This window comes from Medicago truncatula, chromosome 2 (genome assembly GCF_003473485.1).
Source record: "Medicago truncatula cultivar Jemalong A17 chromosome 2, MtrunA17r5.0-ANR, whole genome shotgun sequence".
Classification (NCBI taxonomy): Eukaryota; Viridiplantae; Streptophyta; class Magnoliopsida; order Fabales; family Fabaceae; genus Medicago; species Medicago truncatula.
In genome coordinates this window covers 17,066,391-17,079,506 of record NC_053043.1, presented here as the reverse complement: position 1 = coordinate 17,079,506, position 13,116 = coordinate 17,066,391, and the positions used below count along the sequence as shown (strand labels likewise).

General features: G+C 31.1%; 1 protein-coding gene across 1 annotated transcript; it reads right to left on the bottom strand.

Annotated features, from left to right (window-relative positions):
• Window positions 1–5,171: 5,171 nt before the first annotated feature.
• On the bottom strand, window positions 5,172–10,841 carry LOC11441594 (putative disease resistance protein At3g14460). Its single transcript, XM_024776390.2, has 4 exons — window positions 10,630–10,841; window positions 6,357–10,129; window positions 5,646–5,783; window positions 5,172–5,515 (listed from the first exon to the last, which is right to left on the bottom strand). The coding sequence occupies exons 1-2, from the start codon at window positions 10,663–10,665 to the stop codon at window positions 6,401–6,403; spliced, it is 3,765 nt and encodes a 1,254-aa protein (XP_024632158.2). The 5' UTR covers window positions 10,666–10,841; the 3' UTR covers window positions 5,172–5,515; window positions 5,646–5,783; window positions 6,357–6,400.
• Between the last annotated feature and the right edge of the window lie 2,275 nt (window positions 10,842–13,116).

Sequence of the window (13,116 nt, the reverse complement as noted above, 5' to 3'; positions counted from 1 at the left end):
ATTAAAAGATTGAGATTTTTTTTTATTATCGTGTTACAATCATTGATTGATGGATCCATATATAAAATGCGAGGAAAATATTTTAATTTTTCTTATACACATTTTAAGAAAAAAACTATATAATTGCAATACTTAATTTGATTTGCTATTGAGTATTTTCTCTTCTCTCTTTCCCAAATCGTAATCGTCACCACCCTTCTTCTTCTTCTTCTTGTCTATCGAATAAAGGTGATTTAGAGTTAATTTTGATCCAAAACCACTCATCCGAATTGGTTTTCCTTCTTTTTTATTTAAATTAGTGATTTTCGCATATTTTCATTCATCTTTCGTTTGTTTATGTGATTACATCGTCTTTGCACAACCCTATTTGTTTTAATTTTCTATCTTTGTGCAGTGTATTTTTTATTTTCTGTTTTAGTGCAATGTTTATTTGATTTTGTATGAAAGATTAACTTTGAGAAAGTGGAAATTCAATAAATGATTTTGACATGGTCAACGTTGTAGATCCGAAACATAAGTATTCAAGAGACTTGACTATAGTCATATTTGTAGACTTATATACTCTACCCTTTTATGCTTTTAACATGGATGATAAGAGTTTCTTCGCAAATTCATCATTTTTGTTTTAGCGACTTTAAATTTGTATTGTATCGGTGTAATATATCAATTTAAATAAAAGAATATCTTTATTTTTGTAAAAAAGAAACTTTAATACTTAATTTAAATGTATATATTTAATATTATTATGATAGTAAAAACTCTATCTGTTTATTCGTAAAATTATACTTATAAACGGGGACCCAACTCCACTTTATCCAAAAATTCCACTCTATCCACAGTACTAGTATTTATATTTATCCTACCATGTCATGAAAATGATATATATCTAAAGTGTTATATCCTTTTGCCAATCATTCAACAAATAAGTCTCTCAATCCATCATTGAAGACGATATTGACGGAATTACGTGTTAAAAACTTTGAAAACATACATAAAGAAGTGTTCATATATATCGCTCTTAACTAAACATATCTTTCAGTTTCAAAATATAAAATACTTTTAAAGGACAAAATATAAAATTATTCAAAATAGAGTCTATTGCAATTAAAATGTAGGAAAATTCTATGGTGAAGTCATGCGAATGACTTTTTTGGTGAAGTTAATACTATAACATCAAAAATGTAGTAAGTAACATCTCATTGTTTGTACAATGACATCAAAAGTACGGTATTCATAATATCATCAATTCATCAGATTAACAAGACCACACTTAATCTAATTTTATCCTACCTTATTTTAAGCGTAACACCCCACAAAGTGTAACACTTAAAACTATCACATAATATCATCAAATTTGTTTGCATGTTAAAGGTTCCAACGATAAAATAGTACCTGTAAATCCAAGATGTAATCAGTAATCAACAATGTAAAAATGAATCAAACATTAAGATCAATTTTTTTTTATTTTAAAAAGTCAGTTTTTCTGACTGCACCGTAGAAGCTCCCATAAATGTATCCTCGATCATCTCCGTAAGCTTAACCTAGTTGGTAGGAATATTACATATTATATAAAGGGGTTGGGGTTTAAACCACGTACACTCCACCTCTCCACGTGTGAGCTCTAGTGACCAGACTACTTAACCAAAAGAAAAAAAAGTATCCTTGACCATTTTTTTTTTTTGACATATCTGTTTGTTTCGAAATTCAGATTTTTCCATCATATTACTACTTGTTCTCAAGTTTTCTTTGATTATTCTAGCATATACTGATAATTTGATTTTGAATGAAATGAACTAGTAATATTATTGTGCAAATGGTTTATGATGTCTTGCCACAAAAGGCACACATTCAACAAGAGGAAATTTCTTTCAAGTGAACAACTTCCTTTACATCGTTAATTAATAAATTAAAAGTAAATATTATAAATACATCATAATAAATCACGAGTTTATTAAAATAAAATTTTTTAATTTTTTTTTCCACTTTGATTACTTTAAAGAATCCAAATCTCAATAGTTGAGACCTTGTTGATTTTTCTAAAAGAAATACAAAACTCAATTTTTAAAAAAAAAAAAAAAAGAGAAACATAAATAAGAGATTGATGAGATTTTCTTTAAAACCACATTTAAGGTTTTAATAATCGAAATATTTTCCTTATTTTTTTTCTTGAAAAAAAAAAAGTTAATGGATCGGATGCCTGCACCTTCCACCAGCTGCACAACCAATCTCATTCAAACAAAAATTTAAGTCCTCAACTAATCTTGACACTCATAAAGATTCCTGCTATTTTATCACATTTTTTACATTGATTTACTCACACGTAACACTACGAAAATATGAATTATTTTCTTGGTGAGAGAAGTTGTAAATGGGTGTAAAGCTTGTGTGGTCACAAGCTGAAATTTAAGCATTTACTCAACTGCGTTCATATAAATTGAAAAAGGTAGAAAGAAAGAAAATACTCAATTTGTTCTTTTAATTAAAATATTGAAGTTATGGATATATTTTAACGATGAAGTATTTTTAAAAATTATACATATTTTAGTAATTTTTTTTTTGAACAAGTACATATTTTAGTTAAATTATAAATTTTGACCTAATGTTTTTTTCATAATCTTTAGAATAAAAACTAATATTTAAATTAATGTGATCAATTTCATTTAATATTTTTTTAAGTAACAAAGTCAATTGATTTAATTTTTGTTTAAAGAGTTTTATTTTATATTTATGGATAGAAGAGATGGCAAAGCCATCATAAATTCACACACACAAAGTGGAGGTACCGGAGTTTGAACCCCGGTCATGACGTCCGGCCTAATTGTTGAAAGAGTTCTAATTCTAACAACTTTATTTTTTAACTTTAAGTTTGAAAATAATTAAATATAGGAATTTTTATAAAGTAAATTTTAGGCTAAATTACATGTTTGGTCCTCTAACTATTTAATTGGTATTAGATTGGTCCTCTAACTAAAAATTGATTTATTTTGGTCCTCTAAGTTTCTCACCATTACTACATTTAGTCATTTCTGTTAGTTTCATTCAAATAAATGTTAGTGTTTGTGTTATGTGGGTACCCGACCTCCTGTTTCACACATACATATGAACCATAACAGTTATCTATAATATCAGTCATTATTTAATCATAATACCTTAACGTTAAGACCAAAATGATACTAATAAATAAAGTTAGAGGACCCACATAACACAAACCCTAACGTTTTATTTGAATAAAACTAACAGCAAAGACTAAGGTACCGTTTGACCTGACTTTTTTTTTCCAGCTTTTCTACATTTTTAAGGAGAAGCTAGGCCAAACACAATATCAATAAAGTACCTTCGAAAAAAGTACTTTTTTTAGAATGCATAAAATTGAATGGAATGAGCTTTAACCAAAAATTGTTGAATGCTGCTTCAAAAAACTACTTCTCTATAATTTATTTCACAAGCACTTCCCTTCAACTCAAGCAGGCAACCTTATCTTTTATTTTTTAATATTATATTTTAATTTGTTTTTTTTCTTTCATTTAATTTTTTTTGAACCGGTCCATATAATTTTTTTAAAGGATGATCCATTTAATTTTATTATCTTTTTATCACTTATATATTTAATTTTAATATCGTTTAATTATCACAATCTCACAAATATTTTTATTAATGCTGTCATTGAATGACACCAAATATTTTTATTCTCTTTCTTCATCCTTACAAATACACACAAACACATTAGCGTTTAGAGTAATATTTTATGTCTGTATGTCTGTTTTTTTTTGTTACGTTAGTGCGTAAAATTTTTTTAGTGTTGCGTAATGCGAACAATTATTATTTTTATAAAATTTTGATTTTAATTAAAAGTACAAGTATAGATGCCTAAAAAAATTATACTTATATATATTTTACACATTTATATTGTAACAAACTATGCATATCTTTTTCTTATTAAAAAACTAAACATATCTTTTTCAATGACACCAACAATGTAACAAATATCATCCTTAAAAAAAACAATGTAACAAATATAATACCATATAATATAAATTCTTATGTTTTTAAATGACAAAAAGAAAATGATATTCTTATAACTAAATTTGTTATACAGTATAATTGGAAAAGAAAAGACAAACTATTCTCTTGCTTAGCTCAGCTGATATAGACAATGTATAAATATATGCAAGGTCGCGGGTTCGAACCCCAGACACCACAAAAAAAAAAAAAATTCCAAGTTTTGTACAATATTTTGCCAAACAACTTTTAACTTAAAAATAACTTTAAAACTAAAAAAAATTAAAGAAACCAAACAACTTTAACTTTTTTCTTAAAGAGCTTTATTTTAACTTTGTTTTAAAGTAGCTTTTAGACCGAAAAAAAGTCTGGCCAAATGGTACCTAAATGTAGTAACGGTGAGAAACTTCGAGGACCGAAATAAATCAATTTTTAGTTAGAGGACCAATCCGATACCAATTAAATAGTTAGAGGACCAAAAAGATAATTTAGCCTAAGTTTTATTATTTTGGAGGCATAGAGTTAGCAGCAAGAGTTTGATTTTATATAATCTTAAAATAAAAAGTCCAGGGAGCAGAGGGATTATAAAGAAATCGTTAGTAACAAATTTTCAAATTAAAATTTATTTATATTTTTTGCGATAAAAAATTCATATTTAATTTATGTTTTGTTAAAAAAATCTAATTTTTTTTTAGTGATTTTTACAGTATTCTATACATTTATGCACAATTTTATTAGAAAATAAAAACATTTACTTAATAATAGGGACAAAAAATAGCGATTGAAAAGTTTATAAGGATTAAAAGTTGAATTTTTTTTAGAGAGACTAAAACGAAAAATTGGTATATTTATAGGGACAAAAAACATATTAAACCCTAAATAATAAACCATCTCTTAAAAAAAACATGTATGTCACCAATTAATCAGGTAACTATACATTGCAGTTATAATCTTGGGAGTGGATGCATATTTGGAATTTTCTCATAACTGTTAAAATAAATGATATCATTCATGATTAATAATAAAACAAATTATCTTTATATAGTATATTTTTTTTAGTATGTAAGAAATTAAGTTCTAGAATCCAGATAGCTCAATACCCATCACTAGCTGTACAAATGAAATTCAAAGTTAAATCAATATTTGAAAATATTAATCTTGCCTGGGATGAATCTATGATTAGAAGAAGAGATCAACTCTCAAGATTGTTGGAAAATAATATACTTGAAACAAGATTCCAAGGGCACAATCAATTTCTTGTACATTAAGGATTGTTATTAATCTGTGAAATATTTTACCAAGAAAATACTCACATATTTAAAACCACAAAGCAATTATCTATTTAGAAAAAATATTTGATGTCTTGTGCAGCCAAGGAGACCTCTTGAGAAGTTTCATGGAAATCTGTATTAGAACTGCAATGAACTTTTGTACCTTTGTCTTCTTAATTCCCAGAACTTTAGCACTTCACCACCATTTTTTTGGTGTCCCTTTCTTCGCATAAAATTCCTGCGAGCTTCCATAATAATAGAGGAATTGGAAGAAAAAAATTTAGATATGATAGAAATAAAGGGTGATGATAATATGAATATGAAAGGTTTGCGGAGGATTTCATTAGGAAGTTTGAGAAGTTGAAAGATTCTTACTTTGTCATGTACTACTGATAATCCAGCGAGTTACGAGTTACATTGATTTGTACAATTGTCACTGGAGGCGGCAGGTTGTTCATTGTACAATTGTCAATCAAACGAGTCATTTTCGTTATGGAAACTTGATGCGCCAACCTGGATAAAATAGGTAAATGTTTGCGAATCACACGTCGAAAAAACCTTGACATGGTAAATGCATAGAGTTTATGATCAAAACACCATATAATCTATGTCTGTCCTTCAAGAACAACTAGAGTGGAACTTATCAGCTTTTCAAAGAAATTAGTGGGTTTGGTTTCATGGTAGAAATGATCATAATTGATTTTATCTATGTTATTGTGATTTTAGGAAAAAAAAGTGTAGTTGTTTGGATGCTGTCTTGTGAAGTTGATTTTTGTTTCCAAACCTTGATTTAAGTAGAAGTTGTAAAAAGCAGCTTATGCTTTAGATCAAATTTTATTTTTTAAATTTTACATCAAGCTTTTTTTAGTGTACAAATATCTATGCATGAATCACTTCACTTCAAATTAATTTTAACAGAATCAAGTTCATTCAAAATCATTTTTGACAAAGCTCATCCATACACAGTGACAAAATCGATTTCAGCATATCTACGCCTTTATTAAACAAAAAAAATGCAAGACTTATGTGAAATATTCAGCATAGGAAAACATGTAACTATCTCAATATATTTGCTAGAGTTTGTACCTGAGTTAAAGTTGGGAACTAAGATTGTTGGTAAACGCCTTATTTTAAACGTCGGAGCTTGTGTAATTGTCAATCATTACACATTCAATTTGTGCAATCTTTCTGTAATCTTCGCCATTTGGTTTCTTGCATCGTTGTTTAAGCAGTGAACAATTCCCCAATATTTGTAGAGTTGAAATGGATTTAGGCAGACCCTCCTTTGGCAAGCATTGGATGTTGGGACAATTATTTAGACTCAATGTTCTAAGAGAGGGAAGGTTCTCAAGACCCTTGTAGTCAAGTTGTTTGAGATTTCGACAACCACAAATATTTAGATAAGTAAGAGAGATAGGAAGCAACCCTTGATTAGGAAAAAACTCCACATCTAATTCTTGAATATACATGTTAGAGAGAGATGTATTGGTCGGCAAAGCCCATTTCAGCGAGTTGATAAGAAGTTTTGAGCATTTCACAAGAAAGAGGTTTCTTAGGCTTGATGGCAAACCTCCATCGGAGAACGACTCCAACTGTGGACAATCATCTATAGATAGCTTATAAAGAGATGGAAGGAGGACATGCATGCATTTAGGAAGTGATTTTAAATTCTCCAATTTGGAAATATCAAAGTGTTGCAGCCTTGGTGTAGACAATCCTCCTTTTGGAAATGATGCAAATTTAGGACACTCTCCAATTGAGAGAGATGTGAGTTTAAGATGCTCATTTTCCTGTGAAATCATTTCAAAACTACTACACTTATAAAGGTCGAGAAAATCAAGATTTGGGAACAGATTCAGCGGGAATGTTGTTAGAGAGTCGCAGCTACTGGTGATGTCCAATTTTACAAGGAAACTGTAGCATCCGCATAGGGGAATATGCATAGTTGGGCAATCTTCAATTTTCAACGATTTAATGTTGGTACCACATTCAGATAATGTATGCCCGGTCCAATCCACGGAGGATCCTTCGATGTAACATTGACGAATGTAAAGAAATTTCAGAGTGGATAAATGATAATTAAATTTCAATTTTCCACAATTGGTGAGACGTAGTTCACTGATTGATGGAGAGAATGGAACAGAAGTCACGAGCTGTTTGCAATCACAAATTTTCAGACTCACTAAACATTCAAGTGTCTCTGGTAATTTGTCTTTCAGATTTGGACATCGCATTATAGAAAGCTTTTTTAGACGTGGAAAAACAACCCCCCCAACAACTTCAAATTCCCATTTTTCCCATCCATTCATATCCTTAAAAGTTAAGGTTTCCAAGGATGGAAATGGAATAGATACAGTAGAGCTTCTCCCATCCCTATAAAACTCCATACCAATCACCACTATTCCAGAGAGTCCGGTAATCCGAAGGTGCTTGAGTGATGACATAACTCCAAGTGAAGGAAGCAAAATACAGTTTTCACAATTGCTTAACTTCAAGGATACCAGACATGACAGTGAATTGTCTCCAAACCAATGTGGGAATAACGTACCACAATACTTCTCAATTGAGAGCTCATTCAAATGTATAGAAGGTTTTAGGTTCTGGAGCACCTCCCTTTCTTTTTGTGAACTGTTGCGAGTTGCATTCCATCTTAATTCTAGTTTCAGAAGGTTTATCTTACTCTCTAAATTTGCTGAAACTGAATCCTCCGGATTCATAACATTTTCCAGGTCTGCAACTACAAGATTTCCATGTAAATTTAAATCTCCTAACTGTTGTATACTAGAATCGTTTCCCTCGCCTACATAAAAAGAACTCAGTACTTCAAGATTTTTCAGCTTTCCCATTTCCTTTGGCATCCCTGTTACCTTTGTTCCACTAAAATCGAGATAACACAAGTTCACGAGTTTGTGCAAATTCATAGGCAACTCTTCAAGAAATTGACAGTCCCTGACCTTCAATGTTTGCAAGTAATGAAGTGAGCACAATGTATCCGGAAGTTTACTTATTTTAGTACGAGAAAGGTCGAGGTGATGGAGATGTTTAAGATTGCCTATGTTATCCGGTAACTCAATCATATCCATACACCCACACAAAGATAAGACACGCAGCCTCTTGCACTTGGAGAAGAGCTCTGAAAGCAGTAATTTGTTAGAGTTAAAGCACAATAACCATTGATATTCATAACAAGTCATAGACAACGGTAGGAATGTGCGCAACTTCTTCGCATCGAACAAGGTCTCTAGTCCTTTCGGACATCCTAGTTCATCACATAAAAATGAAAAATGACGAGTTATGCTTTTCATGTTCTTTGATTTTCTGTCTTCCCACGTGAAGCAAAATTCCCCAAATATAGAGTTTGACAAGTCATGATGTAGGTCGTGCATGACAAAATAATTTCTATACTTTGTTGACGGCTGGAAAAATGATCTCAAAATCAAATCATTGAAGTAAGATTCAGCAACTTCCTTCATACTCTTCATATATTGTCGAGGGTGTTGAATCAAATTTTCAGCCATCCACAATAGACATAGATGATCTTTCTCATAAAGATAACCTTTCGGAAACAAGGCACAGTACTCAAAGCATTTCTTTAGGTGAGTGGGAAGGTTTTGATAGCTTACCATTAATGCAGGGACAATTCCGGTCCCTTCTGCTAAATCCCATGCATCGCTTTCCGATATCTTCTCCCATTGCAGCAATGATGAGTTTATGCACAAGAGATCTCCGATGGCTATCAAGGCCAGAGGTAATCCTTTGCATTTGTCAGCCACCTTCTTACCAATCTGCTCATGGAGGGTAGTCTTCTTCGTCCAGGAGACAGCATAAGAATCATCAAAGCCATGAAATGCATGTTTCGCAAACAATGTCCAGGAGTCTTCTTCATCCAGATGGTGTAATTGATGGATTTGATCTGATGCCGTGACCAACGCGACTTCTCCACTGCGCGTAGTGACAAGGATTTTACTTCCCTGTGCCCCATAACTAAACGGAGTCTCAAAATTTTCCCATTTCATCTCATCTTCAATCCAAACATTATCCAAAACAATGAAGAATTTCTTCCCGATGAGTTGTTCCTTCAACTTTTTCTCAAGAATACTCTGATCTGTAGTTTGAATGAATGAACCAGTGATTGATTCTAGAATCACCCTTGCAATTCTACAAACATCAAAATCCTGAGACACATTTACCCATGCTCTAACATCGAACCTTTCCACTATCATAGGATCATTGTGCAAATGTTGGGCAAGGGTGGTCTTCCCTATCCCACCCATACCTACCACTGAAATAACGGAGAGCTTCTTATCCTGCGATTTGAGCCAATTAGAGAGAGTTTTTTGGTCATCATTTCTCCCATACATAGGAGAATTCATAGAAGGAAAACTTGGAGACATCAACATCCGTGACCCAGCATTGAAACTATGATTAACATTCAGAAGAAGTACATCTTTCAGGCTCACAAGCGATTCAAGTTTTTGAACTATCTCTTTCAACCTAGATACTATATTCTTGTCAATTGAACTAGGAGAGACATTTAACATACCCAATAGCTGGTTGGTTCTAGTAGAGCTTGTCTGAGATTCAGCTGCTTCCTGTTTGGACTTGGAAACTTGAATGTGAATTTCTTCCACGAGATCCTGAGCATCAAGAACACCATCTTTAACCCCAAGAAGCCATTCTTTCACATGAAAGTTATTGATCTGCTTTTTCTCAGCATCATCAGCAACAGCATTGATGGAAAACAAAGCCGTTATCAACCTACTATGTAGATTCTCGTCGATAGTTTCAGCAGAAGACAATTTGTCAATCAAAGCCTCAAAGAAAGAAGATGCAATAGCACCACCAAGAGTTTCGAGTGCCTGCCATAGCAAAAAAGAGGAATCAACAAGAAACTCAAAAGAAACGTTAGGGTTTCAAATGCAAGAGCAAAACACAAATACTGATGGAGAAATGATGCGAATATGGTAAGATAAGATATATCTCTCTTAATCATTCTTTTTTATTTAAATAGTTAAATTTCAATATTCATTCATCCTCTAAATACGCTAAAATCATCAAAGTCACGAAACTTTAAAATCACCAAAGTGAAATCCAAAATGGAGCAAGTATAAGTTAAGACCCTTTTTAGTGTTTACACATTGTTTATAAAACCAATTTTAATCTAAACTACTACACAACATGTTTGATATAAATCACTTGGTTAAGAAAAGAAATATTCTAGCTAGCATAGTAACAATACCAATTTCAATGCCTTGATAGAAGCAATTTCGACAAAAAAACATGTCTCACTTGTGTACTATAGAATTGACCACAATTAAGAAAAGAAAATATTCTAGCTAGCATAGCATAGTAACAATACCTTAAAACCTGCCAAGCATGATCTGGACTCTTTCATATCTTCAGGTGGTTAGACTTGGATAATAATGTTGAAATGCCACATGGTTAATCATCATTCTCCTGGCCTAAACAAATATTGACAAAGGAAATGTGAATATGGAAAGAAAATTTTCATGGCTTTTCTTGCATTCGATCAATCAATCAATCCAAGACACAAAAATAGGTGAGAGAATTTTATTCTATCTATCTAGATCTATAACTATAACTATAATTTGAAGACTATACATCTATGGAATGAAAGTTTTCCAGGTGTCACTTTCTCATGCAATAACAGATTTCTTTTTGTTGATAAAGTCTTGTATTAGTTCTATATTTAGAAATATAGTAATACATCATGTGCTAGTTGCAAACTCGTGAATGGCATCAATTTTTCAATTCAATTAGCTTGTTCTATGGTTTTAAGCAACACTAAGGTGTCAATTCAATTAGCTTAAAAGGTAGCATTATGATATTAAAATAAACTTAAAATAATTATAATGCAACCCAATTTTCCTTTGATGTTGTTAACTTAATTTTTTTTGTTAGGTAGTTTAGTGGGTAGAATTCACCTTATAAGGTAAATAAGTGGGGTGTCCGGGGTTCGAATCCTAACCCCTGCATATAATAATCCATTGTCCTACAAACTGAGCTATGCTCACGGGACGATGTTGTTGACTTAATTTAAGTCATAAATAAACATTTTCTCTCACCGTATTTTATTATAAGTTATTTTAAAAAAAGAAATAATATTTGAATAACCATTTTTTGACTTGTGATAATTTTTTTTCTTATACTTAGATTATATTTTTATTTTCTCTTACTATTACTTTGATTTTTGGGTCAATTTCTCATTTTATTTGTAAAATTTTGGTTGTATCAATAGTTGTCCAATAAATAGATGTTTAAATAACAAAACTCTTTTTAAAAAGTATTTGTCTAATAAAAAAAATCATTTCAACAAAATTTAGCAAAAGTTGTATGTACACTTGAACAAATATTAATATATCTAAATTGTTCTTCAATACTTTGTTATCATCAAAACCTAAAACCTTAGATGAATTGTACAAGACTCTTCTTGTTCCAACAAACCTTTGATTCTCCTATGATTGTTTATAAGTCGTCAATTGATGTTGAGATGTTGGATGAAGAAAAAAAGGCTTATTCAATCACATGGTCCCTTAACTTAATTGATTGTCTCAATTTGGTCCCCTAACTATAATTTGTGTCAATTTGGTCCTCTATGTTTTGCTCCATTACTAGTTTTAGTCATTTCTGTCAGTTTCTCTCAAAAAAACGTTAACAGAAAGGACTAAAACTAGTAACGGAGCAAAACATAGGGGACCAAATTGGTACATAAGTTAACGTTTTTATGAGAGAAACTAACAGAAAGAATTAAAACTAGTAACGAAGCAAAACATAGGGGACCAAATTGGTACAAACTATAGTTAGGGGACCAAATTAAGACAATCAATTAAGTTAAGGGACCGGGTGATTGAATAAGCCAGAAAAAAATCCCAACTATCAAAGGGAGGTGAAATATTGTACTCTTTTAGCTTCAGGTTTCAATTTCCCTAATTTCAAAATCCAACGTACAAAGAATCCTTATCTAACTAACTCGCAAGTTTTCAACTTCACAATCAATAACTAAAGGTTTTCAAAGAGTAAAAGGTAGAAGAATGAGTTTCAGAGAAGAGATCGTGAAAACTCGTGTTTTTTTTTAGAAGTGATGAGGTGTTTGACTTATATAGATTTTTATAACAAATGATAAAATGAAGTTAAAATATATATTGTCAAAATAACGGAGTAAATCGATTCATTTTTAGGAGTAAAACAATTCACTTTTTATTTCTAGATACATGAAACGATTCACTCAATAAAGTAACATAGTTCACTTTATGAAAACATGCAAATTTTAAAAACCAACACTTAGTGTATGAATACAATGTTTAAAACAATACATCCTAGATAAGATCATGAAGATAAGATGACATGAGCTACTTAGATACACAACTTCCAATCAAAACTATCGTAAAGTCTAATTGCAAAAAATAAGCTACTTTCTCTCCTTATTCTTCAATTTCAATGTGATCTTGATCTCCAAACTCCACTCCCATCGTCGCCATTCCTATCTTTGACAATTATCCTTAATCTGCCGACAAATATGCGGAACTCGTCTATGCATTAGTTTCCTTCATCGCAATATCACAATTTCCATATCTTATTCCACATCCAATCCCTTTATCTTCATCATTTTGCTTTCGTCCTCTTTATTTTCTTAGAGTATGTTTGAATGATGCAATTGAATGTGTTAGAAAAATTAAAATTCTTCACAACTGAAGTGCCCCAATTGAATTCCCTTAATTTCTATTATTTTTTGTTTGGATAGGGTAATACAATTTTTTTATTCTTGAACTATGTTTGATTATTTTTATAATTTTAAATTCTATTGGGATAGAAGAATAAATATAAT